Source organism: Urocitellus parryii, chromosome 9, assembly GCF_045843805.1.
Source record: "Urocitellus parryii isolate mUroPar1 chromosome 9, mUroPar1.hap1, whole genome shotgun sequence".
Lineage (NCBI taxonomy): Eukaryota > Metazoa > Chordata > Mammalia > Rodentia > Sciuridae > Urocitellus > Urocitellus parryii.
Window position 1 is genome coordinate 34053444 of NC_135539.1, and position 27579 is coordinate 34081022.

Below are 27579 nucleotides of genomic sequence, written 5' to 3' on the forward strand. Positions count from 1 at the left end.
ATTAGCCATTACCCAAAATGTAGCTGGAGCTTGGTCCTGCAAACCTCTGCATGTGGCTGGTCCAATCCTTTCCTGCTGGGCTCCTGTGGTCCCAATCCCAGCTGGACTGCATTAAAGGGACATGCCTGTGCCTTTGCCCCTGGAGAGCCAGAACCAGCCTGAGCTGTTGGCTGAGTCTTCCCTCACCCTCATCCAGGCCAAACGGTGATGAGTCTGCCTGTGCCCTTGTTCATGTTAAGCTGCCAAGGGCTTCAGGACAGGAAGAGACTGGCTCTTCCAGAGGAGAGTTCTGGGCAGGTTCTGGTTTTGTTTGAGGCTCTGCATTCCTGGCTGTTGAGGACCTCTCATGAGACAGCCAGAGGGGCCTGTAGGGGCCTGGACCCTGGAACCTCAGCCCTTACCAGCCACAGTGTGTCCACGAATGGGCCCTGCTATTGCTCAGGACTTTTCTTGATTCCAAACATTGGTCCCCTGCTCTGGATGCTGGAGGTAGGGCTGGGCTCCCAGGCCTTGGCCCTGGCCCCTCTTTTTGGAAGCATCCCTCCATCGAGAACTTCCTACAGGCTCTGCTGGGGGGTTGGGAAAGGAGAAGGAAGAGGAAGGAGACACAGAGGGGCTCCCACTGAAACAAGGACGGCTGAGCCAACCCTGACTGTGGCCCTCAGCAATGGGGTGGACAGAGCCACAGGTCATGGTCAAAAGTAAGACCCCCAGAAGACAAAAATAGCACCTTGTGCCTGGACAGAGGTTTTCCTTTTTGAGAATATGTTTGTTCTTTTAACAAACATGTATTGAGCACCTACAGGGTACCAAGCATGGGTGACTAAGAAGGCAGAGTCCCTGATTCCCTGGACTTTAAATTCTGGCTTTGGTTAGTAAGTATGAGTTTCCTCTGGCTGCTGTAGCAAACCACCAAAAACCAGGTGGCTTAAAACAAAGGGTCTTTCTTCTCTCACAGTTCTGGAGACCAGAAATCTGAGATCAAGGTGTGGACAGGGCCTTGCTCTCTCTGAAGGTCTAGGGCAGAGTCTTTCCTGCATTGCCAGCTTCTAGTGGCTCCTGAGGTTCTTCGACTTGAGGATGCATCACTCCGACTCTGCTTGTCTACATACCTGGCCTCCTCTGTGTTCTGAATCCAAATCTCCCTGTCACTTTTCTTACATGGACACTGTCATTGCGTTAGGGCCTATGTCAGACCAGTGTCTCAAGTAATTACATCTGCAAAAGCCCTCTTTCCAGATAAGGCCACATCTGCAGGCACTGGTTAGGACCCCAGCAGGTTCTCATTGGCTTCAGGGTGATGGACAATGAACAGGAGAAAATCCACAGCCAAGAAGAAAGCACTCAGGGCTGAGCTGTGGAGGAACAGGAGGCCTCAGACAGAAGATTTTGGGAACCACTGGGGGGGCCACTGTGGCTGGATGCTAGAGGCAAGGAAAGGGGTGCAGGGCCTCATCAGCACGGTGAGTTGTTCTCTTTCAATTCCAACGGCCTTCAATGGGGAAATCTAAAGCCCAAATAACATTCCAATTTGTGCTCCAGAAAGATTCTTCCATAAGGGGTTCTTCGGTCTTTTTTTGGTGCTGGGGATGGAACCCCGGGCCCCCCACATGCTAAGCAAGTTTTCTACCGTAAAGCTGCATCCCTAGCCCGAGGATTCTTAACTTGAATCTTGAATAGAGAATTCAGGGATCCTGTGAATTCTGATTGGAAAAAAAAAATGACATCTTTATTGAAAGTTAGCGTGCCTTTCATTACGAACAGAGGCAGGAAACACCCGGGGTATGGAGCGGCACCTGGGACTTGCTCGCCACCGGAGATGCGGGGTAGCGTCACACACCCCCTGCAGCTGTCGCAGGTAACTCAAATACCGCTTCTTCTCATCACGACTTTGAAAAAATGACAGCTGCTGGCCCATCACTGGCGCTTGTTATCGAATCTTGTTATTCAATGAGCAAAAGAGCCACTAAATTACCAGATTACAAATATGCTCTTCAAATATTTTGATAACTGTATTTCAACAGAGTTGATTTCCTTTGCAATCCTATGTGCTCCTCTTTATGCATTGAAGGGTGTTATTTTGAGAGAGGGGAGGCCAGTGGAAGAGAAGGAGACATGTGCAAGGGGGGAGGGAGGAGAGGGGGAGGGGCTGGGGAATGAAAGTGACATATATTGTCACATGATGTGCACATACAGATATTACCACTATACTGGGTAATTTTAATGCACCTAGAAAATGTTCTTTTGAGAGTCAGGGGGGGACTGGGGATTTCAGATGCCAGAGGTTCACATTTTAAAAATAGGTTTACATTGATGCTGGCTGATTTGGCACTAGCCGGAGTGGGTGCAGAAGACCAGCCAGGGCCACACGGTTGGGCAGTGGAGAGGCTGGAGAGAGGATCTGAGGCTGAGCTGGAGGCTCCTTGCTTGAGTGGCTGGTGGGGGGTGGTGGGTCCATGTCAGGGAGATCAGAGGGCTGGCTGCTGGGCATGAGGCTTACTTGGCTTTGGACATCTAATTTGGGGTAAATCCAAGCAGAGAGGCCAAGGGGTCCTGGTTTTGCTAGACTGGCAGTTTCCAAATGGGAGATGCCAATCTGGGGATCCACCTGCATGAACTCACTGGGTCCTTGCAGCAACCCCATGTGGCATGTCACCCCCACTTTATAAGGTGAGGAACAGGGGGTTGCAGAAACTGGTCTTGGAATTCAGATGTCCCTTTTTCCATCCCTGGAATCCCCATGGTCCCACATCTCAAGCATTTCCCAGCTCTACTGCCCTACAGATAGATGCCTGAAGACTCCCTATGGCAAGGCCACGCACAGCCAAGGTTGGCTCTGCTGTCACCAGGATGCTTAATGTCCACCCTGTGCTGTCCTTGGGCTGGGGACGAGGCAGATGGAACCAATCCTATGCTCAGGAATAGGGTCTCCCTCGGTCTCTTTCCCTCTTCCCCTTCCTGGTTCTCTCCTCCCCTTTCCTCTCTCCCTCTTCCTTCCTCTCTCAGATATAGAGACAAAGAGCCCGGTGCCCACCTTCACGTCCCAGTCCATCAGACAAGCTGGGAGTCACCCCAGGTTCAGAACCAAACATGGCGTGAAATAAGAAAAAATCCCTGTATTGGATTCATTTCCAGTCACCCCAGTCTGGGCGGAAACTCCCAGTACAATGTTTGGCCAGGCACCTGAGGTTTCAAAGCCAAGTGAGGGGGGCGGGCACGAGCCCTGGACCCCCTTATTCACTAACACCTGATTCAGTGTCCAAACCAACCAGAGAGCCGGGCGCTCCTCTCCCCACGCCTCCACCCTCACCACTGCAGCTGCCACCCCTGCGCATGCCCAAGAGCCCCGGCTTCCTGCTGTGGGAACCCACAGCCTTGCAATGGGGTCACCTGGTGACACCCAGGAGCCTGGGGACACTGGGGTTGTTGGCAGCAGGGGCAATGCACATAGTGAGGGGTGCTGGGGACCCTCAGTGGGGCTGACTGCTGGGTGCTGGGGTCAGCCCAGAGAAGAGGCAGTAGAAGTGACCCAGGGCAGAGCCCAGGTCCTACCTGTGTCCGGTACTGTGTTGGTGGCCGCCCTTCTCCTTCCTGGCCACTCCTGTCCTCCTGGGTCTTGTCTGAGCTCCACCTCCACCTGGAGAGGGGCCAACGCTGCCCCTGCCGGACCTGCACCAGGGAAGCCCCCTCGGGGGACAGCTGGGGGAAGTGTGGCCCCAGGTCCCCTCCTTCAAACTCAGCTGACTCTTCCCAGCTGTGAGACCCTCTCCCCAGCCTCAGCTTCCCCATCTACAAAATAAGGGTGGCGGTTACCATGGGAACAGAGAGGCGCCAGGTCTGGAAACACCACCTGTGAGCCCAGCATGGAGAGGTGGGGAGATGACTCTCAGCTGGACTGGGGCGTGGTCTTTGAGGCCCAAGCCCAGGGAGGGTCCATCCCCATCCCTCACCTGAAGCCGGTGCTCAGAGGCCACGGTAATGGGATGTGACGGGAAATCAATGGGGTTGCAGCAGGGCTGGGTGCAGGTCCCCAGCCCCGCCAGAGTCACAGAGGCAGGCTCTGAGGAGAGGTCAGGCAAGGTGCCAGGGCAGGAGCAGTCGGGCGGTAGCGATCTCTTGGGGGAGGCCATTCAGGTCCAGCTCCCCAGAGGTGCTGTGAGATGGCTGGGGGTAGAGTGACCTCTGCTTCCTAAGTTTTTGTTTTAATGAATAAAAATTTGATGAAACATTTAAATCAGGAGAAAAGTGAGGTGGGAGTCAAGGGAGGGCCGTGGGTGGGGTGCTCCTGGCACAGGCTGGCTCTGGGCCGCATCTCTGGGCTGCTCATGTGTGGTTTTGGCTCCTGGTGATTTGCTTGGGCTTTTTTCTTCTCTCCTCCTCAGTGTGTTGGTCAGTCAAGGCCTGGGAGAACGAGACAGGCCCCGAGCAAGCCCGGATCCCAAGGACGGAGCCCTAGAGAGCTCCCAGGAGCACCTGGGGCGCCGACCCCATCAACCCAGCCAGGTACATGGGGGTGGAATTGCATTTGGTTAAAGCCAATCATGGCCAACTCATTCTTCTCATCAGTGATTGGTCCAAAGTGGACATGTGACTCAGTTCTGCCCAATGAGATGTGGGGAAGGATGATGAGGACAACTGAGAAGTTTAGTCTTCCCTGACAAAGAAGCCCTAAAAGTGGAGGTGGCCCTCTATTTCTCTCTTCCTGCTTGATGTACCATTATGTGAGGATGTGATGCTTGGATCTGTGGCAGCCATCTTGTACTGATAAGGCAACCAGGCTGACATAGAAAAACCAACAATTTTCTCCAACAATCAGTCTGGCAAGACAAGACTTCATCCTGCAGGGCACTAAGAATTGGGGCTAACTACCAGCTGCCCCTTGTAGATGGATTGTTTGCTTGACCATTTGCCATGGTCCCCAACTATCCTTATTGCCTTAGCCTGGTCCACTTCGGTTGTTGATCTTCCTGCTGGTCCAGGAACAACTCTGATGGCAAAGCACTGACTTACCTGCATGGCCAGCAAGAAGCCAGCACCCTGAGAATAGGGACTGTGGTGATAAATCTCTGGGTTCTATCTAGGACCTGGGCCTGTGCCGGGCTCATGGCAGGGTCTCAGCAGCTGTCTCGTGCAGCACTGTCCCCTGGAACCTTCTGCCACATGGAACTGTTTTGTCTCCTCTGTTCAGTGGAGTTGAATGAGACCCATGAGCTGCTAAACTTTGAGAGGGTGACATCAGACTTTCGAGGGTGACTGGGGAACTGGGTTTTCAATTCTATTTACTTTCAATCAGTTTAATTGAAGTAGCCATGTGTGGCTTGTGGCCCCCATGGTGGACACTGTGGCAGCGTCACCCGTGTCTCTGCAGCTTGCAGAGCAGGGTTCTGCACCTGCTGGCAAAGCCAGCAGCCATGGGCCGTTCAGTGCTCCCCGGGTGGGGCCTCCTCTCCTTCCCCGATGCCCGTCCCAGGAGCCAGCAGCCCTGAGCCTGCATCTGCACCCTGGGGTCACTGGTCAGCAGGTGGGCCTTAGAGCAGGTGCCGTGGGCCAGGAGGAGGTCTGTGGGGAGCAGCTGCAGCTCTGTGATGGCTGAGGTCACCAACTCTGCTTCTTCCTGCAGGAGGGACCTGGGGTGAGGCAGGCTGGACAGGCTGCAGACCCTGGCACCACCCCACGTGGGTGTGCTGCCCTCTCGCTGGAATGTGGCTGGCCCCGTGGCTTGTTTGTGGGTGGCCTTCCAGGGTCCCTGTGTCCCCCTGGTGACTTTGTCCAGAGCCAACAGTGACCTTTGCAGACATCATGAGAACTGGGGTCGCCCAGCCATGCTGTGCCTGCCTGCACGCCTGACCTTCTGGGTGGCAGAGGTGGGCCTCCCTAACCAAGGCACCGGCGTGAGGGGTGAGCAGGCCCACGAGCCCCACACCCCGTGACACTCATGGTCCAGAGGAGACAGCCAGAAGGCCCTTCAGTAGGGGTTGTGGCCCAGGGTGTGTCTCAGCCTAGGTGGGGACAGGCCACCCCAGGTGCTGAGAAGAGGGACAGCGTGTGTGTAGCCCAGAAGCCAGAGGAGAGCAAGATGGTGGTGGGGAAGAGAATGGATGGGGCAGAGAGTTAAGAGATCAATCAATAGGGTGGGTGACAGAGGGTGACAGGGTGAGGCCTGGAGGGAGCACTGAGGGAAGGAGAGAGAAGGAGGGGAGCCTGGTTCTGGCCTGGGGAGCCCCTGAGGGCCGAGCTGGGTGTTAGAGGGTGGACTGTCGTCCCTCAGTGCAGGGGGGAGGAGGAGGAGGGCTCAGTCTGTGTCTAGGAGAGGTGGAGGTCCCAGCCTCAACCTTTCACAGAGCTGGGGCCCTCTGAGAAACTAAGGCACCATGAAGACCCCCCCCCCGCAACCCAGATTCCTGTGATTAAGTCAGAAATATTTCAGATGAGTCCCTCAGAGCAACAGGGCAGGGGTTTATTGAAGGGATAGGAAAGGGGAAAGGGGACATTCTCAAGGGGGAGGGTGGGTCTTCTCAGAGAGGAGAGGGACAGCGTGCGTCTCTTGCACTCCTGTTTTATTGAGGATCCCGGGGAAGTTTCCAGAGAGTCCCTCCCAGGTCCACCTCTTGACTTTTGACTGACAGCAGGGTGACATCAGACCTTCAAGTCCCCACTGTCATGGCCACTCGACATCACCTTGGTCCACACTGACTGGTTCTAACAGGATTCTTCACCACACTTTCTTACAGATTTTAAGGTTAAAAGGAACTATCCTTATCTCCCAGAGTTTCAGGGGATCTGGTCACCAAAGTCTCCCCCTTGGGGTAACTTGGGTTCCTCTTATCAATGTTAATTGGGGCCTGCATTTCTCCTGCAGTGAACAGGTAGTTTGCTGAGAAATGTGACCTGTCCTGTCCACTGAGGCCAGGCAGGGCTGCAGGTAAATTTCCTCTTGGGAAAGAAAGCATGTGGGGGTCAGCACCGTGGGCCCATTTTACAGAATTTCTCTCTCTCTCTCTTTTGGTACAGGGGATTGAACTCAGGGGCACTCGGCCACTAAACCACATCCCCAATCCTATTTTGTATTTGATGGAGAAGCAGGGTCTCACCGAGTGGCTTAGTGCCTCGCTTTTGCTGAGGCTGGCTTTGAATTTGTGATCCTCCTGCCTCAGCCTCCGGAGCGCTGGGGATTGCAGTCCTGTGCCACTGCGCCCGGCTATCTATGCATTTTCAAACAAGAACAAAGTCTTGCCACCCCACCCTCCTCTCAGAGGTCCCCCATCCCTGCAGTTTGGGCTTTGTGACTTCTGTGATGGAAGGGTGTGTGTGTTCCATTGCTGGCTTGAGAGATGACAGGCTCGATGTCCCCATGTCCCACAGCCACTGGGGCTGGGCTGGGGCAGGTGTCTTCTTGTGGCTTCTCTAATCTCATGACAGCCCCATGTGGTCAGAATCCCTCTCGGGGCCTCTTTTCTGCTTTCCCCAGCAACCTGCTGACCTGCTGCCGGGCGGGTGACCACAGCCAGGGTGGGGTGGGGGAAGGGGCACTTCCTGTTGTTCAGTCTTGGTTTCTGGGGTTTGAGGTGGAATCAGAGCCCAGGTTCAGCTTCAGGGGGGCCAGTGCCTGACATCTGCAGACCCTCCCGCCCTCTCCCCTTGCTAGGGTGTATCTGGCCCAGGCCCTGCCCTCTGGAGCTGGAAGGCAAACCCCTCCGTCGTCTTTCCAGATCTTTCCCCAGTGCAGCCCCCCTTCACCCTGGGCCTCCCAAACGCTCTGCAAGCCAGTTTGGCAATTCTGCACCGCAAGCCTGAGGACCCTGAAGTTAAATAAATAAATAGAAATAAATCAGCAGGCCTTTTATCCGGGTCTCTTTTTCCAGTCACGTCTGTCCCCCCCGGCACAGCTTCTAAGTGGAAATGCGATGGCCTCGGCTTGGGGGAAATTTACTGTTTAACTTCAGGCTTTGACAAGGCGCCTGGCGGTATCTAGCACCTTAAGTAACTGCAGCTGGACCTCGGGGTCCCCGCCTGCGCAGACCCGGAGCACCCAGCTTGAGTGCAGGGGCTGATTTGGAAAATGAAGCTCTGGCTGGCTGTGGGGGGTGGGGGTCAGGGGGATTGGTTTTGGTTTTAAAGGTTGCAGTCCCAGGCCAACTCTGACTCAGGGGTGGAGGGATGGAAATCCAGGGAGAGAAGAGAGACCCAGGCACCCTCCTGCGACCCGCCCCACCCACCCACTCCCACCTCCCAGCCTTTGCAGGGCTAATTCGTCTTCTGAGAGCCAAAATGCCAGAAATTGCTGTAGGCTGCACAGGACTGTTTTTTAGGAGGAGATATTTATTAATACAGTTCTTCTATGAACAAATCCTATCTTGATTATGTGGCAAAAACCTCGCAGAAGATCAACCCATGGCATTTGCAATCATAAAGAAAAGGGGGTTTCCTGGGTCTGTTAGGAATTGCTCTAGGCTACGGGTAATGGAGAACTGAAATAGCCACTTAACACAAGATAAAAATTGATTTCTGTCCCATGTAAAAGAAACCTGGGCAGCGGTCCTGGGCTCTCGGGTGTCACGGGTGACTCTGTCTCCTTCTATCTTTTGGTTCCACCAACCTCTGAGTGGGATTTCCCACTTACATGGTCACCTCAAAATTCCAAGATGACTGCTGGGGCTCCAGTCATCAGGTCTGCATTGCAGGCAGAAAACTGGAGTTTCTCCCCCAAACCTTTCCTTGTTTCCTTAATGAATCTTAGCTACAAGGAAAGCTGGGACGTATCGATATTTAGCTGTGCACATAGATTCTCAGAATAAAATCAGGATTCTGTTAGGGAGGCAATGGGGATGCTGGGTTGTCTACTTGAAGTTGCTCCCCTAGTTCCTGCCCACTCCCTGCTCAGCCGAGGCCACCACCTGGCCCGGTGTGGTTGTACCAGTCAGGTTCAGAATTGCAGGGCATTAGCTGCTGATGGTGATGGGAAGCGCTGCCCTCTTGCACCTCCAGCTCCTGGGCCGGGGGGAGCAAGCCCACTGGACGGCCTCACCCCCAGACCCCTCCTGAACCCCAGGATGCAGGAACAGCAAATGCAGAGGACAGAGATGCTGGTGGTGACTCTCTGGGAAGGAACATGGCCTCAGTCCTCCTGGGCCACCTGTGGAAGGCTGCGTCCTTCCCAGAGAGGACCCCGCACTCTCCAGACCACGATGCCCTGAGTCCAGGCAGGTGCTCTAAGTGAGGACACCCAAACCTGGCTGTGAATCGGGAGTGTCCAGGGGACCAGGCCACCGTCCTGCACCCAGTACCTGAACGCAGGGCCTGAGCCACTTCTGCGCCTACGCTGAGCTTGCTGGGAGTGGTGTTCCACTGAGGAGAACTGTGAGGGACTAACCTCTGAAACATTTAAATTAAAATTTTTTTTTAAATGAATAAAAGGACTAGAAATTTTAATGCAAGAAAAATAACCATGTGGCACATGTTGACTCCCCCAGACCTGTCCTGCCCAGGAGGATGCTTGTGCCCAGGGCTGGCAGCCGCCCTGCTTGCTGGGCCCTGCCCTAGGGTAGCACACCTGTCCCATGCGTTACGTATTACATTCACCTGCTGCCCTGGTTTCTGAGGGGCCTGCTGGCCTCGGGCAGTCCCTCTGCTAATGCCAGAAGGGCCTGACCACTGGGCAGGACGGGCTTGGATGGAATCGGCTATGCCCTGCACCTCCCCAGCTGTGTCTGTCCCTGGCCGCGTCTGCACCCAGGGCTCCCTGGAGGGACACCAGCACACGGCCCCAGGCTGGGGCAGCGGGATGCCCCCTCGTCTCCTGCGGCACTGCTCAGACTCGGGGCGCTGGGCCTCACAGCTGGTCCTCGTCCACCCAGATGGTCTTGCGTTGCTCCTCGCCAATCTTGTCCTTGATGACGCGCAGCAGCTCCTCCAGGTTGCCCCACATCTCGGCCTCCACCGTGGCGTAGAGGCAGGGCAGGGCCTCCAGCTCCTTCTCCTTCAGCCGGCACACGCGCAGGAATTCCTCCTCTGTCTCCGGCCGGGGCAGCAGCTTCCTGGTAGGGGAGACCCACAGGGGCTGAGGGGGAGGCTGCGGGGCTGGATCCCCATGGTGGGGACAAAGGCCAGCCCAGGGGTTTGCACAACTGTCTGCCCACCCCCAGGAGAGCCTCCAGAAGCAGGGCTGGTGTGGCCCTGCCTGCCTGGCCACCCAGGAGCTTGCCCCCAGAGGTGTTCGAGTTCCACTTTCCCAACAGTGAGTGATTCCCGTCTCAGCTGTTCACTGATGGATCCCCCAAGGCCTGTTACTGTGGTCACCAGGCTTGTTCTGCAGCTGCCTGGGGGCAGGCGGGGACCCTAGATGATGCCAGCACCACCCTGGCTTCCTGTCCAACCTCACAGTTGACCCTGTGGCAAATTCTTCTTTCTCCTTCCTTCCTTCCTTCCTTCCTTCCTTCCTTCCTTCCTTCCTTCCTTCCTTCCTTCTCTCCTCCTCCTCCTCCTCCTCCTCCTCTTCCTCCTTCTCCCCCTCCCCCTTTTCCTCCTCCTCCTCCTCACCAGGGATCAAACTCAGGGGTACTTAACCACAGAGCCATGTCCTGTCGCGACCCCTTGCCCGCAAGGAAGACGCAACTCGGGAATCTTCTCTCAGCAGTTTATTCAGGTCCTTGATACTTTTTCTTCTTTCAGCTGTTTATTCAGGCCTTTGTATTGACATGTCTTTTAGCTTCTACTGCTACTCCTACTACTACTTCTACTGCTACTCCTACTGCCACTACTTCTACTGCTACTCCTACTGCCACTACTTCTACTGCTACTCCTACTGCCACTACTCCTACTCCCGTGTGCCCCAGCCTTAATAAAGCAGATAAAGCCCCAATGCACAACTGCCACGTGGACTTTTCTCATAGGGTGCCAAGTCACAGCGTGCCAACTCATTCTGATAAGGAGTTGTTTGTCACAGACTACAGGGGAAACCAGCGCCATCTTGTAATGGCGGCCACAGTTCACAGAAACGGCTCACCACAATGTCCCCAGCCTTTTTAATATTTTATTATGAGATAGGCTCTCACTAAGTTGCTGAGGCTGGCTTTGAACAAGTGATCCTCCTGCCTCAGCCTCCCAAGCTGTTGGGATTACAGGCGTGCGTCATAGTGCTGGGCCACAGCCACTTTCTCGTCCCCTCCTGCCCAGAGTCTCGGCCCCCACTATCCTCCAGGCCTGGGTTATCCTACTGTGTGCTTCAACAGAGGCACGGAGAGGAGCCATGTACATCCTGAATTAGACTGTCGGGCTCTGCCCAGAACCTCAGTGGCTTCCTGTCTCCCTCGGAAGTAGAGGCCACACCTTCCTTCTTGAATTAGAGGCCACATCCTTCCTTCTTGAATTAGAAGCCACATCCTTCCTTCTTGTGGCTGATAAGCTCCATGTGGTCTGGACCTTCTCCGACCACTGTCCACTCGCTAACTGTCCCTGCTGCTGCATGGGGTCTGGATGGCTCACCTGCAAGGTCTCCCTTGGGGGATCCTCCTAGTACCTGTCCCTACCAGCTGTGTCCTTTGCCATGGACTGGGGTCTTGTCCTGGATGAGGACTTACTGAAGGGATGCATGGAGGGACGGGGCATGCCGGGGAGACAGGGAGGCGGGTGGGCTGTGAGGGAGAGGGGCAGGTCTCAGAGCCTACCTGAACCTCTTGGTATTCTTCTCGGACACCCGGATGAAGAGCACGATGGGGTAGATCTTGCACTTGATCAGGTCTCGCACGCAGCTGATGCCCGCCTCCAGCAGGCAGTGCTTGTTCTGTGAATGCAGCAAGCCACCAATCAGCAGTGCCCCTTCCCGCCCGCCCAAGCCTCTATGGTGCCAGGAGCAGGGCCCAGGAGCAGGGCCAGGCTTCACTGGACAGATGCCAGGGCCATAACGGTGCTGAGTGCCACTGGCTGAACCAGGGAGTAACCAAGGCCAAACCTGGCCTCTGTGACCGAGACCCTGCATGCCTGACGCTTCTCATGACCCTGCTGTGCAGGGTGATGCACTGGCAGGGACCAGACCCCAGGATGGTTTCAACAAAACACCAGCCATGCCAGCCGATCTTCCAGGCTGGGGGACACTGGAAAGGCAAGGTGGGAGCCGGGGGTGGTGTGGTGGTGCACACCTGTAATCCCAGTGGCTCAGGAGATGGAAGCAGGAGGATCACAAGTTCCAGGCCAGCCTTAGCAACTTAACGAGGCCCTAAGCAACTTAGTGAGAACCTGTCTCAGAATTTAAAAAAATTCATGAAAAGGGCTGGGATGTGGCTCAGTGGTTAATCACCCCTGGGTTCAATCCTTGGTACCAAAAAAAAAAAAAGTCCAGGCTGGTGGGTAGGAGCCTCTGAAGGGCCCATGACAAAGGACAATCCAGGGCTTGCTGAAGGCATCAATCATCTCAGAACAAACACTAAATTCACATCTAGCTGGAATACAACTGCCCTAAGTGTGCAGTTCCACAACCTCGCACATCTAGCATGCAGGGACAGGCACCCAGGCCCAGAGGCACCCGCAGCCCCATGCTCCCTCCTGGCCACTACTCATGTGCCCCTGTCCCAGCACTGAGTCCTGGGGAATGGGATTTCAGAGGCAGCACCTTCCCGCGGAGGCCTCTGGGCTCCACTGCCTGCCTGCTTCCTCTGTGCTCTGCTGTCAGAACTTCCAAAGCTGCTTGGCCCAGACTTTATAAAGCACAGCAAATCCCCCAGGCTGCCCCAAAACTCAGCCTCTGCCTTCCCGTGGGGAGGGCGTGGGAGTAGCAGCCAGCTGGGTGGTGGTGCTGAGATCCTGGCTGGGCTCCTGTCCTGGACCCCGTGGGCCCATCCACCAGGGCTGAGCCCGGCCCTCGCTGCTGCAGGCTGAGCGCTTTCCTTCCATCAAGCACTGGGAGGGGAAAGGACTCAGTGCTCAGGCCAACGAATGAAGGGCGCCTGGCTCCCAGGGCCACACGGCCACCTTTGCTGCCCTGTCTCACACCTTGACATGCTTGCTCTCTATCCCTGGCCCTTGTTACTATGACCAGACGCGCATGTCCCCAAACAATGCAGATCAGCTCACTCGCACCAGGACACCACAGAAGACAGAAGCCGAGTCCAAAATACAATACAAGGAGAACCAGGGGTGGAGGAGAAGGCAGAGGGAGGGGCCGAGAGAGGGACTTGGGGAGGTGACAGCGACCTGCACCCACGGTCCGGGGCCACCCAGAGATGACCAGGGTGCCCCAGGCCCGTGTAGCAGCCCAGCCCCTCACCTTGGCTGCCACGGCTTCGATGTTGGCGGGAACGATACATTCAAAGGTGTTGGGGTTCTTCTCCCGGGAGTAGATGATGGTTTCTGTCTTCTGCTTTTTGAGGAACTCATCTCTTGTGACAATATCTGCAGAGAGAAGGGGCCAATCCTGAGGGTGGCACACGGTGGTCTTGGATGGATCAGTCTCTTCAGGCCTTGCTGTCCCCTCCTGGACTCCACAGAACTCGGTGCCTGGTCCCTCTCCGGCCACACAGTTAAATGACTCTTGTCTCCTTCACTAGACTGTGAAGCGACTTGAAGACAGAGTGGGTGTTCGGCTCCTCGACATTAAAATCCACTGCACAAAAGAGCTCAGGTGCTGGGTGCAATTCTGCCCAGCAGGTGCCAATCATGAAGAATCTTGCACATTGATTCATCTACCCATCACCTATCCATTCACCCACCTACCATACACCCATCTATCATCCATCCATTCATCCATCTATCTATCCACCTATTTGGCTGTCTATCCATCCACCTCATTTATCTACCCACCTACCATCCATCCACCCACCCATCACCTGATACCATTAAGGGGTATGGTGAAGGGGTATAGACAGGCTTCCTGGAAGAAGATAGGCTTCACCTATTTGTTGGGTGACCCTGAACATGTCTTTTATTTATTTCTTTATTTTTGGCAGTGCTGGATGTTGAACCCAGGGCCTTCTACATGCTAGGCAAGAGTTCTACCCTCTGGGCTACATCTGGAGTCCTATTTTTATTTTTTTGTTTTGAGACACGGTCAAGTTAAGTTGCTGAGATTGGCCTTAAACTTGAGATGCTCCTGCCTCAGCCTCCTGAGTCGCTAGAATGACAGGCCTGTGCCAAGGTGCCTGGCTCTAAACATGTCTAACTTCTCTGGGTCTCAGGTTCTCTGTTTGTGGAAGGAGGAGCATTAAGTCAAGTCCAGGGTCAGTCTGTAAACTTGGTACAGGAAGTTGAGTGGGAGAGGCCTGGCCCCTCTGCCCAATGAAGACACCAGGGAAAAGATAGGACATGTCTGCAGAGGTCAAGGCTCAGTGGGATCTTCAAATAGGACACAGAGCCTCCCAGTGGCTGGGGATCAGCTGATAAGTGCTTGGGGAGGGCTGTCCTCCTCAAGCCTGTCCTTGGAGGGGCCTGTCCCAAGGGTCAGGTGCACACCCTCAAAAGGCTGCAGGGCCCAACTTCTGGGCTTGGAAGGGAGGCCTTGCTGGGTAAGGAGGTGCACGGCCAGTGCTCAGAGCTGAGTGGACCCATAATGCTCCACCTGGGACCTATGCTGGGTGCAGCCTGAGGGCCAGCTCTATCCATCCATGAGCCTCTGTCCTCTGGGAGGAGCAGCTGCCATTGTCCTGGTTTTACAGATGAAGCAACAGAGTTTGGTACCTTATCCTGGGTCACAGACAAGAGATGAAAGGGTGGCACCGGGGCTGGGGCGGGGACCAAGGCTCTCCTTAAGGTTGCAGTCTCTGTCTGCAAGATGAAGAGCTCTGGATGTGGAGACGGCTGCACAGTGTGGATGTGCTAGCAATGCCTCTGAACTGTGTGCTGGGAGACAGCTAAGATGGTGAGGTCTGTGACGTTAATTTAAGGAAGCCCTGGACATCTGACATTAACTGGTCCTGGGCAGGCCTGGACATCTGTGCTTTAAATACAGGTGACTCCAGCGGCAGATGCTATTAGGGCTCACCTGACTTGCATATCGTGAACTCCATGGCGCCCCCAGAGTTGAGCAGCTTCTGCACCAGCGTCTTGGCCAGTATGGTGGGCGTGAAGAGGACGGGCCTGCGGCGCTCACAGTAGAAGGCACGCACCAGGCTGTAGGGGATGAGGCTGAGGCCCTTACTGAGCTCGCTCTCGGGGTCCATCTCTGGCAGGGGACAAGAGGGGCTGGCATCACAGCCCCACCCTGGCACCCCTGCTGGTCCCTTCACGGAGCCTAGGGGCCTCCTGGGGATGTCAGGACACCTGGGGCTGTTTGCAAGGGCAACACAATGCTCCAGGAACTCAGGAACCTCTCCTAGGGAACCATGCCCCTGCGAGAGGTGGAGGGGTGTGGGACATATGCAATAGCCCTGGTGGTTTATGACGTGGCCTGGTTCTGGAGGAAGGGATTGCTTTAGCAGATGGTCAGGGGCGGCATTTTGGAGGAGGGGCGTGGACTGGGACCAGGAGAAGAGCCAGGCATGATGGCCTGGGCAGAGGGAGGGTGAATGCATGGGAGAAAGGGAGACCACCAGATGGCAGGAGGGCAGGGTCACTGAGCAAGACCTTGGGGTCTCTGAGAGCTCAGAGAGCCTTAGCCTGCAGGCAGAGTGACCACATGACCTCAAATCTGCCTTCTCCGGTCCTCTCTAGACAGGGTGTGGGAGCAGAGCACAGCCCTAGGGATGGCTGTTGTAAAGCTAGCTCCAAGCAGTCTGAGGACCCACTTCTTGAAACCAGAGACATGTCCCTTTCCTTTGTCCCCTGGCCTGGCCTGGCCAGCCTGGGGGGGGGGGAGCCCTGGCCTTTCCCTGATAACCTGCGGGGGAGCCTTGGCCTCCCTAAGTGAGGCTGGCCTAGCAGGGGAGGCAGTGAGGGGCTGGGGCTGGGCATGGGGTCCTCACGGGCCTGAAAAATGGCGAAAAGCACCCAGTGGGGAGAGGAATTGATCAACACATCCCAGCAAACAGCTCCGATTAACATGGGCATCTGGGTGGACGTGACGGTGAGGTGGGTCAGCCACAGCTGAGCTTGGAGGCATCCTCCCCAGAAGGCCGCTAGGTCCCCGCCCTGCCCCGTGGGGTGGCAGTGCGCCTGCGCAGTGCAGACCGGGGGCTGGCCGGGCAGCAGGGTGGGGCCGGGCGGTCTCCACGCACCCTCGAGCTTTTCGGTCAGCAGCTTCGAGGCATCCAGCGAGGACCGGGCCAGGCTCCCCATAGGGCTCCCCGAGATGATGCGGACGCGCTCGTTGCTGTTCATCCGCTTGTACTTGTTTTCTGACCTGCTGACGAACTGCAGGGGCAGAGGGAGGGTGGGGAGAACCATCCCTTGGCTTGTGCTTCTGGCCAGAAGGACAGGCAGACAGGTGTGCAAACCCCGGCTCGCCAGGGGCCCAAGCGTCCTTCCCCTTTAGAAACAGGACACACCCCGGCAGGTGGCAGGATCCTTCAGCTTTTGGGTACGTGCCCTTAGGCAGTGGGCAGATGCCAAGTTCTCCCCACTGTCTTGGGGCCCATCCCACCTGCCCCCGGGGACTCGGCAGGCAGCCCCTGCTGGCACTCAGGCTGGCCTGCTCCAGCTGCCGAGGAGCCCTGGACCCTCCTTCTCCCCTGACACTGTGCTCCCCACAACCCTCAAGCCTTCCGGGGAGCGCTGCTCGGTCCACAATTCCCAGACGCCCCAAGGTGAGCACAGAGGCAAGCTCACACCGTACTCCCAGGACTCCTTAGTGTCTTTCCCGCCCTTCCCTCTGCAGGGACACAAATCCAGGGGGGCTGGCAGCTAATTTCAGGTCCTTGCAGGTGTGTGGACACAATGGTGTGCCACCTCACATCTTGTCCTTAGGACGGCTCAGACTGGGCCTCCTCCCACCTAGCTGTCTCTCTGCTAACCATTTCTGAGTCTTCTCTGTTCCAACATCAGGATGGAGCTGTGGGCCCCACCATCCGTCCCCTGGGATCTAATCAGGCAGCGCCTCCACAGGAGTGTGTCGGGTGCTACACTCTACTATCATTCTCTTTGCTTCTGTCAACTGGTGACAGAAGAAATGGTCACGAGGTGTGCTTCTGTATTTATGTGAAGTCACCTCTGAAGATATCACTCAGTGTATTGGTCAGGATTCCTCACATAATGATCTAGGTGAGAATTTTATTTTATTATTATTATTATTATTTTTAGAGTTGTACAGGGACAAATCTTTTCTGGTCCTAAAGACCTGAAATGTTTCCACAAATGGATAAGATTTAAGAACCTGCTGGGTTTCCTCTTTATTCCTTGGCTGCCAGGATGCTCAGATAAATTTAATGCTCAATTTGAGGACCTGAACTGGCTGAAATATTTGGAATGATTTTCTTTTCCTGATACATTACTTCTGAGTTTTCTATTCAGGCTTCAACAGCCAAGTTGCTTAAGCTCCTTTTGGCCATAAGTTTCCTGAAACCCTTTTTTTTTTTTTTAAATAAAAATGGGAATTGCTTCTAAAAGAAGCAGAGACTGTTTACTGACCTGTCCCCAAGAGGGCGAGCTGGGATGGGAGACATAAGGCACGGTGAAAAATTGTACGTGATGTAAAACCACGAAGCGCAGCTATTTGGGGACAGGCCTTTCTTCCTAGGGGGGGAGGCAGAGCCACAGCAATGACTGGAGAGTCGGGAGGCACCTGGTGACCCTCACCTGAAGCAGCTGACCAAAGAGGAAACTGGCTCTGGAGAGGCGGGGGCTGACCCGGGGGTCGCTGGTGGCAAGTGGCTCCTCGGGCTGCAGGGTGTTCTGAAATGAGTTTATCCATCAGTCAGACCCAGCCGGGCTTGGCAGTATGCGCAAGTGTAATGTCGCTGCAGAGAGGCAGAAACCTATCCCCCAGCCCCATCCCTGTCGGGTATCGGGGAGCAGATGGGGAGGCTCAGGGAAGGTGACCTGCTCCCACAGAGACTAGAGGCGCAGAGCAAGGGCAGATTCCAGCAGCCACCCTCCTCCCCTTGAACGTGGGAGCCCAAGGCGGGCACAGGAGGATGGGGCTCCTTGGCCCGGGGTGATGGTGTGTGTCCCTCCCTGAGGAACCCAGTCCCTGAATTCATCAGTCATGTCAGGGGACGCTGTTAGAACAGGTGGCCATCCCTGCCACCCCACAGGGCTGCGCCACACCTACCCGGAGCGCCCTCAGGGTGTGGTGGGCGGTGTCCGGCTCATCTCGGCTGCCCCGGTGCATCAGTCGCTGCAGCTTGACCAGGAGTAGCTGCTGGGCCCTGGGGAGGCCAGAAGGAGGAACCTCAGGGGCTGGGACAGAGCGAGGGCCAGCTCTGGCTCTGGAGGAGGGTGAGCCTAGCTCTGTGAGGGAACGGCCCTGTGGACCGCAGGGGCTGAGCCTGAGGGACCCCTGGAGAGCATGGGGCTGGTGCTGTGTGTGGACCATGCCTACAGGCCCAGGGCTCCTGTCTCGTCTGGTCTGCTGATGGCCACCTTGCAGGGCTGGCCTCAGAAGCTGTGTTAGAGCCTCAGGAGTCACAGGAGGGGACTGCAGTGCTGAGGCCTAAGAGGGCAGATCACACTGCTAAGGAGAGGATGGCTGTCAGGTTGTGGCCCATGGGACAGCAATGAGGAGTGATTACAGGACAGGGCAGAGTGTGGTCATCACAGACTGAAAGAGGGCACTGTGAGGCTCAGTGGGGGGGCAGAGCAACGTCCCTGTACAGGTGGGGAGCTTCCTGGAGGAGGGGCCCCACGGTTCAGCAGGCAAAGGGGGGGACTTTTCATCTGGCGGCCCAAGCCCCTTGCAGTCGATCATGGCAGTGCCAGCCCTGTCCACGTCTCCCCCTGGGCTGGGAGCAGAGGCCACGCCAGGCTCAGGACTCACCGGCTGTAGCTGGGTATGGTGCCTGTGTCCAGGTCATGGTCCGTGAAAGGGTCGACCCGGGCACACAGCCACTCGTGCCTGTCCTGGTACATGGTGTCCCTGACGTGCACGACGTCGTCACACCTCAGGGACATGGAGCAGGCGTCCAGCTGGCTGCAGATGTTCAGGTTCAGCCGGATGTAGAACGAGTCCCCCGAGGTGATCAGACCCTCCTCCATGTCTCTCAGTAGCTTCCGGTACCCTAAGAAGCAGACATCCCAAATGTGGCAAATTTACTTCCTGCCACCACCACCCCCCCAGACGATGTGCCTGTGTGGCACCCTCCTCTCAAGAGCTCCCGGCTGGGAAGAGCCCTACTCCCTGGGCAAAGAGCAGCCTCGGCATTTATGGGTTTCCTTTTTTATCTTGGCTGCTAGGGAGCTCGGAGCTACAATGTATGCCAAGTTGCAACAATTATCCATAGTAGCTTTCTGCTGTAATCTCCATGCCTTTCCCACCCTTATGTGGTTCTTTTTTTTAAAATTTTTTCCTTTTTTTACTGGGGATTGAACCCAGGGGTGCTTTACCACTGAGCTACATTCCCAATCCTTTTTGTTTCTTTTTTTCATTTTGAGACAGGGTTTTGCCAAATTTGCCATCTTGCCTCAGCCTCCTAAGTTGTTGGGATTGTGGGTGTGTGCACCATGATGCCCGGTTTTATTCCTTATTTTTAAATGATGCATCACTTATATACAGTAAACCACATGCATCTTTAACTCAGTATATTTTCACAAATGTAATGTACAACCCTCTCTGTCAATACTTTTCCTAAGGTTTATCTTTATCTTGAATGCTATCACCCTTGCTAAGATGTACCTCATTTCATATCAACAGAGATTAATAGTATAAGTTCTTCTGGTTTAGCCACTATGCTCAATGTTATGTCTGTGAGATTCATCTGTAACGTCACAACATAGCAGCAGTGTACTGGCTGTATACTATTCCATACTTCCTCTTTTCTCCATTCTCTTGTGTGCAATTTGGGCTATCATGAGTAACTGCTATGAGTTACTCTTATACATTGCTTTTGGTGGACATATGTACTCTCTTCTCTTGGAAGTCTACTTGGAAGTAGAATTATCAGGTAGCTACATATTTTGTATCTATATATTTTGCTTTGGTAGATACTACCAATTGATTTTCTAAGTTGGTAAGACCATACTGCATGCCATTTCGACCTTATTTAAATGTCACTGTCCTTCTGAGTAAATTTTTGCCAGTGCAGTAAGCGCTAAGTGAATATCCATAGTGTAAGTCCATGATGTAAATCTCTAAATCGGCTCCACAGGCAGATGACAAATAACACGGCTGAAGCTAAAGCCGTTCTAACAGCCAGGCCCTGGGGAACTCATCAGGTATCTGCATCACAAATTCCAGGGACATCTCAGCCAGCTGGGTCAGCGTCCTGCTGAGTGGGCACGGTGGGGCCCGGTCTCACGCAGTGCATCTTGGAGCCCGCTGCAGTGAGCCAGCTCTGCCTGGAGTCCCAGGCTGCAGGACCCCCCTGTGCACAACTTTTAGGGGCGCGGCTCCCAGCGCGCTCTGTGGGGCTGCTGGCCAGTGCGCAAGGCACAGACTTTCTGTGGGGCTGACCAGGCCACAGGACCGGGGAGGAGCCTGTCCCATATGTGGGGCTACTTGGCCCTGTGTTTGGGGACAGCATCATCGACTCCCACACTGGCAGGGCACTCTGGGAAGGGACGTGACAGCGGCTGGAGAAGCTGGATGTTTATGCTCTGCTGAAACATTCATGAGCCTGCAGTTAAAAATAAGACCCAGCTGCAGAGATAATCATGCAGGAAACCTGGAGGTGAGAGAAGAATTCAGACTCTGGGAAAGACAAAGCTGAGCTTACCCTGCCCGGGAGCATGGCCAAGGGGTGCCGTGGTTTAAACCACTGGGGCCACACCAGAAGGGAGGTCGAGGCCCGCCTGCCCCGAGGCTGGGGGACCATGGACACAGGGCTGGGGGGCTGAGATGTGCTCCAGGGCCCTGCCTGGCCCAGCAGAGCCACCCCAGGGCTGTTACCTGTGGCACAGCAGGAAGCCCAAGAGATGAAACTTCCACCCAGCAGGGAGGGGCCAGCTGGACCAGGCTGGGCTGCCAGGTCCACTCTGATGGGCAGGTATCTGGAGGTACCCCAGGCAGGTTGTCTGCCCGTCCCTGCCTCCTCTCCAAGGCCTGCCCATCAGACCCTCTGATAGTGCTGGCTGGGGCGGGGGGGGGGGGGAGTCATTCTTCCCACTGCACCTAAGAGCAAGTGGAGTGCTAGGGGGTGAGGTCACTCGCTCAAGGTCAGGGGCCTTCGAGTGGAGCTGGTCCAGCCCAGACCTCACCTTCTTGGTTGACCTTGTAGTGCAGGGTGACGGGGCCACTGCACCTCTGGATGGTCCAGCGGGCCTCCTCCTTTGTGCACGCGTCCAAGGGGACACTCTGCCTCTCGCCTTTGATGCAGCCTTCCAGCTAGGTGGCAAAGACATGTGAGTGGAGTCACGGGGCTGAGACTGCTCTACACAGGACACTGGAGCACCCTTGCCAGCTCAGGGCCAGTGGGGGGGAGAAAGCATGAGGGGTGCATGCGCCTCTGTTAGCTCCTGGGAGCACAGCGACCGACCAGCGAGGAGTGGGCAGGAAAGGGCTCGAGATCTTGATGGCATGGCCTCCTTCCCTCCAGCTCCCCACTCCCAGCTCCACCCAGGCCCGAGGCACCCCTGTCCCCTGTCCACACAGCCCTGAGCACCCAGCCCCTCACCAGCAGCAGCTGGTGGCCCTCGCGGAGTCCTGCCTTCTCGGCCAGGGAGCCCGGCTTAACTGAGTGGATGAAGCTGCCGCGGGCGTTGCCCCCCAGCAGGGTGAGCTGGGTGATGAGGCTGTCGCCGTTCAGCGTTGTGTGCTGCACTGAGGGTCCAGGGCCCCGCACGTGCCCCACAGATGTGACCGAGGGCCGGAAGGGTCTGGGGTCAGGAAATGAAGTGGTAGTTAGGGTTGGAGGAGGGGGATCCTGGTGGCATAGCTGCTGGTGTCTGTCACATACTGGGTGTTGCATGTTGTGGCTCCAAGAGAGTTGCCACTGAAGCCACCTTGCTGGCCATGTCAAGTGAGGGCTCACCACTGGCCCTGTTGGAGACGGTGGTGCACGCCTGTAATCCCAGCATCTCGGGCAGCTGAGGCAGGAGGATCATGAGTTCCAAGCCAGCCTCAGCAACTTAGTGAGGCCCTAAGCAACTCAGGGAGACCCTGTCTCTAAATGACATACAAAAAAAGGGCTGGGGATGTGGCTCAGTGGTTAAGCACCCCTGGGTTCAATCCCTGGTACCAAAGAAAGAGATGCAGAGCTGAGTTGCCCTCTGTGGAACACAGAGAGGGTGTCTCTGGTGAGACATTGTCCAGGGCCTATGGTGGCCACCCTGCCCTGCCCACTCCTCACCACCACAGGAAGAGCCCTTTGAGCCCTGCTCTCTGGGCTCCAGCAGGTCATCCTGGGCCCCAGGCAAGCTCTTCCTCTGTGGGCTTGGTTTTCCTCCCTGGACAGTCAGGGGGTCAGAGGGGGTGATTTCTGACTTGGGAATGTTGTGATTCTAGGACTAGATCCCAGGACAGGGGGTAATGCAGGTGGTGAGGGGCGACAGATTTATCCCATGCCCTCCCACACCCCCCCTCCCCCCCGCCAGCTTCCCCTTATGCTGCAACTATCCATACCTTTCAAGTGAGAATTTCCTAAACATGAGGTTGACCTGCTCCAGGTCATAGGCATCTAGGCCTTCAGACTGGTGGGACGAGGAGGAGGAGTGGATGGACGGTGGACCAAAGGAGCTGCGCTCGTGACTGTCATCTGCAAAGGAGCCAGGGCCCATCAGGAGTGGGAGCAGCCAGGAGGAGCGCGGAGGGCTGCCTGGGCCCCCTGGGAGGGCTGAGCAGGGGCAGGCCCAGGCTCTGGGGCACTCAGCCCCACAACCCTGCTTATGCCTCAGGCTAAATGGTCGAGTTCTTGCATCCTGTCCAATGTAGAAAGTCCCCTGCCTCCAGGAATCCTCTCTTATTATGAAACCTCACCAACTATCATTAGGAATCCTGTCTTGTGTCTACAAGGGCAGCGTGCCATCCGGTTGGTAGTTTTACTTTGAAATTGGCTCCCTGGGTTTTCATTTTGGGGCCCTCCACCCCCGCTGAGGTCTCCCTATCACCCACCAGTAACACAGACTGTGGAACTGGGCTCCTCCCTGTCTCCCCACCTCAGCAGGACCCTGAAGAGCCCGGGAAGATGCCCACTCCACACAGCACCGGGTCACTGGGTGGAGGGGTGCCTAGATCCTGCTCTGGGCTGATAACAAAGGCTCTCTGCATAGGGAATTTTTCCCGACACTGCAAAATACTTTGGACAGATGCCCAGGATTCTCTTCCCAGCATCCCCTTTCCAAAACTCTTTCAATTCTTCTCATTACCCAGCCTCGATTAGGTGCTAACCTCTCTTTAACACTTGATAGCTTCTGATGGTCCCAATTAAGAGGGACCACTGATCTTTCGTTTTATCTGCTGGCAGCCTCCCCTGGCAAGGCGCGGAGGCAGGGTTGGGGAGCCCTGGAACAAAGGGGGCTGGCAGGGCACACCCGGAGGATTCTGAGCCATGGTCTCCCAGGCGGCCAGCTGTGCAGGGGCCTGGGGATGCCATCACATTTCTGGGCCTTGGCTCTGTCCCCTGCGAGGCCATCTCAATGCCTCTTGCTCCCCTTTCTCTGATGTTCCAGACTCGAGTTTGTGGGTCTGCGTCCATCCACCCAGCTGCTGCAGAGCTGGGACCACACAGTCTTGCCAGGCAAGGCCTTGGGGACTGGAGTCTGTATCCTGGGCACCAAGCACAGCCTGGTGAGGTGTGCTGGGCTGAACCAGACTTCCTGGCTGGGAGAGGGTGGCTTCTGGCAGAACCTAGGTCTGCAGCATCTACCTAATACCAGCTCTGCCCACAGGGCTGCTTCAGGACCATCTCACAGCCTGGGTACCCCATGTCTGCCTGCCTGTACCCCTACCTGGATGCTCACCCTCACAGTTCCAGCCCCCCTTTATGCATTTTGTGTAGGGTGGGAACAGCATGACATGTGTCTCCAGCCCGGCTCTACCTACTGCACAAGACGATCACAACTGTAATTCTGAGGACAGCAGCTGAGATGAGATGGAACTGGGCCGGGCGCGCAGAGCATGGCTACGATTCATGAGAACTATTCTGTAAAAACTCAGATCTAATTCCAACCCTTGCTTAGCACCTGGGGGGGGGGGCCCTGAAAACCTACAAGGTAAGCACTAGACCTGGGCATTTCCTTGCCACAGGTGAGCTCACCTGATCTCCACGCCAAGCCTACTCTCTGAAAGCACTCCACACATTTCCTGAGGCCCTACTGTGTGCCAGGCAGACCTTGCAGGGGACCAGGTTGCTGCACCTGTGAAACGGCTCAGATCCGACAGGTACCTACCGTCCAGGTCCAAGGCGTCGAACCCGCCACTGTCGTTGTCTTCTTCGACTGTGCTGCGAGATACGGGGAGGGTTGGGGAGGGTAGTCGTGAATGTGTGTGCAGGAGGGCCAGGGAGGGGGGAGGCTTCTGGAATGTTCTGGCTTTCTGAGAGGTCTTGGTTCCCAGAGGGCAGTATAGGAAGGAGAGGAAGATCAGCAGGCAGGTAAAAGAGATGGGCCAGGAACTGGGCTGGGAGGGTGGATGGCCCAGCATCCTCCAGCAGGTGAGCAGAGCCCCAGGGGCCCCTCCTGCCGTGCATTTCCCTCTCAGCCTCAGACACAGTGAGCACCTGACATCCCGTTGTGCTTGGATGACTCTTGAGAGAGCCGAGCACCCTCCAGATGGGAGTGGGTGGGCAAACCTCAACTGCCCCCAGCTCTTGGAGTAGATGACAGGTACAGGTGGCTCCCGCGCAGCTGCCCCACATGGCTTCCCCAAGTCCCTCAGACACCTCTCCAAGCTGGAGTTGAGTACCACTGTGGAGACGGGTGATCACACAGCTGGGTGGACAAGGCTGGGGAGGGACCCAGGTGGTCTCTGGAGCTGCCAGGTGGCTGGTGAGGTCCAAACCCGGGTCCCACAGGACTGGGGTGTGAATCCAGCTCCTGGGGCCATGTCTTCCTCTGGGCCCTGCACCCCTGACACATGAGTGTGCTGTGTGCTGGCCTCGGCCTGACTAGTGACCCCTGTCGGTGAGTGCACCTCTACTGTTGTTTTCCTGGTCAAGGGCCCTGGTGAGTTTTGGGAGATAAAGAAGATGGGGACAAGAAGTGTGGAAGCCATTTTGGGGGGCTTTTGCTCTTTGGCAGAAAGAGCCCAAGCTCTGGGGTCATAGGACCTAGGAACCTGATTTCGGGCAGCATGGGGACAAGGGACTCAGGCTTTGCCATCTGACAGTTAGCAGGTAGCCTTGGGAAGAAGCCTGCTTCCCTTCTCTGAACTGTGGCTTCCTCATCTATACAGAGGGTCCCTCCTGCCCACCTTTTGAGTTGGCTGCAAGGACCGCTAAGTTAGGGAGTACACAGTGGCCTGGAGACGACTGAGGAGCTGGCCGCCGCCCCTACTCGAACTGCCACTCACCTGCGGAGCTGGGCATCCTCCTTACAGCGCCTGACGATGGAGTCGTTTCCTGGGGGCTCGGCAGTGATGGACATGATACTGCTGCGGCTTCGATGGGGCTGCTTCAAACATACGGCGCAGAGGTGTCATGGGAGGTGGGGAGCTGTGTGCTGATGCCTCCGCCGGCATCAATGTTATATACACAGGGACAAAATCTAACTCGGATTTGTTCTCCTCCCCAGCTCAGGCAGCACAGGCACAGCAAGCTGGTCCTTAGCGGCGACCTTGGCCAGAGGAGGCCTGTGCTCAGCCTGCGGCGCCTGCTGAGCTTGAAGCACATCTGCTCTCACATCTGCTCACGGGAGGATGCTGGCGGGAACCACAGAGGCTGGGAGGCCAGGGCGGGGCCTCACGACCCTGCATAGACTGAGCTCCGTCCCTGCATAGACTGAGCTCCGTGTCCCTGGATTGTGCCTGCTCTGGACATGATGATGATTGTGGGCTGGGGAGGGTGGGGACAGCTTGGGGGTGACCTGGGAAACCAAGCCGGCAGGCTTCTGGCAAAGGCTGCCTCAAATATGAGCCTTGGATTCTGTCCCCAAGAGCTGCCACCAGACAGGACTCATTCATTACAGCATCTCTGCCTCCCCCAGGGCCTGATTTGGGAAGCTGCGCTGACAAGCTTCCTGGGGCTTCCCTCGGGGTTAGAATTTCTAATCCTGGCCTTCTGCTGCCTGGCTGGAGGTGAGTGACATTGGATCTAGTGGCTGGGACCCTGGCGGCTCTGCTCAGGGGGTCTACAGCCGAGGAGTGGAGGTGTTGGTCATGGGAGGGGATGCGAGCATAAGCAGTTCCTGTCCTGCTCACCCTTCCAGGCTTCATAGATCACCCGGCTGCAAGGTTGCGGTGTGGCGTTCTGAGCCCACGCTGTGCTACAGCCCAAGGCCCAGCTCCTCCCCCTGCCAAGTGTTAAATTGGGAAAGGAGGTGGCAAGAGAGTGCAAATCCATTGTGAGGCTGTAGAAACATTTTTAAATAAACGCAAGGAAGACCTGGGCTGCAGACCAGGGTGGACAGGGACTTAGCTACCAGACCTGGGCTTGGGAAGGACAGAGAGGTGGGTTGGGGCCTTCAGGTGCATAAGCTGGCAGCCCGGGGGGACAGCGTTCTGGAGGGGTGGGGGCTGACCAAGTGGAGCAGCCCGCACTTACCATCTTGGAGAAGGAGCTGGTGATGGGCAGAGAGTGGGAGGAGCTGGGGCTGGCATCCCTGTCTTCAAGTCCCTTGCCTGTCCTCATCAGAGGGGCAACAGGGAGGGGTGGAAGGGTTGGAAGTAGAAACAAGAGAGGAGAGAAAAGGGAAGACAAGGGATGTCAGGTGCCCCAAACCTCTTGCCTCCTTCCCCTTGGGGACCTGCCCTCCATTTTCTGGTACCTGGAGGAACAGTGCCCCCAATATTCTCATTTCCCCTCCCAGCTACAGGCTGCTGCAGTTGGGTCCCGTCAGCAACGGACCCTGCCCCCATCCAGGCCCGACCCAGATAAGGCTGAACAGTGTCACTTGTCCCTGAAGTCTTTCATGGCATTCCCCACACGGGTCCCTAGTGGGAGCTCTCTGTGGACAGGGCCTCCTCTAAGGAGCATAAGCTTCAGGGGAGCCTATCACTGCCCAATTAGTCTTTCATCCTGACGGATCACCACATCCTGCTGACGTGGGCCAAGGACAATGGGACAAGTCTGTGCCACCCCTGGCAGCCCTTGTCTGACAGCTCTGCTACCCCATCTCTCCACCTCTACCTCACTTAGCATGCACACAGATACACAGACACGCAGCCCGTCTGTGGCCACCTCCAGGGGAGAAACCGTGCACTAGGCCCTCATCAGGTTTGGTGAGGGACGAAGAAGCCCCATGATCTTGCAGCGCCCTTTCTCTTCCTTTGGGGGACAATACTCTCTGCTTGCTGCGGGCTCCAGGCCCAGTGCATGTCCCTTTTGATAAAGAAGGCTACTGAGATGTAGTCACGTGGGACCTGGATCAGGCCTCCCCCTCCTCCCTCCATGCCCCAAGAAACCTGCCCAAAGCCCAGGTCTGAACTGTTCCCTCAAAGCCACCTGGAGGCTGTCACCAGGGCAGGGTGAAGAT

The 27579-nt window shown here is 56.2% G+C and overlaps 1 protein-coding gene across 1 annotated transcript in view; it reads right to left on the bottom strand.

The window, feature by feature from the left end:
- Positions 1-9829: 9829 nt before the first annotated feature.
- Card11 (caspase recruitment domain family member 11) overlaps positions 9830-27579 on the bottom strand; it is a 31050-nt gene continuing 13300 nt past the window's right edge. Inside the window, exons 10-23 of the mRNA XM_026415236.2 lie at positions 26649-26725; positions 25460-25560; positions 24340-24392; positions 22574-22706; positions 21627-21828; positions 21211-21337; positions 18836-19076; positions 18131-18227; positions 17656-17751; positions 16140-16275; positions 14969-15148; positions 13259-13383; positions 11664-11779; positions 9830-10034 (exon numbers count right to left, since the gene is read on the bottom strand). Coding sequence (XP_026271021.1) covers positions 9830-10034; positions 11664-11779; positions 13259-13383; positions 14969-15148; positions 16140-16275; positions 17656-17751; positions 18131-18227; positions 18836-19076; positions 21211-21337; positions 21627-21828; positions 22574-22706; positions 24340-24392; positions 25460-25560; positions 26649-26725 — 1889 coding nt within the window. The remainder of the gene's footprint in view (positions 10035-11663; positions 11780-13258; positions 13384-14968; positions 15149-16139; positions 16276-17655; positions 17752-18130; positions 18228-18835; positions 19077-21210; positions 21338-21626; positions 21829-22573; positions 22707-24339; positions 24393-25459; positions 25561-26648; positions 26726-27579) is intronic.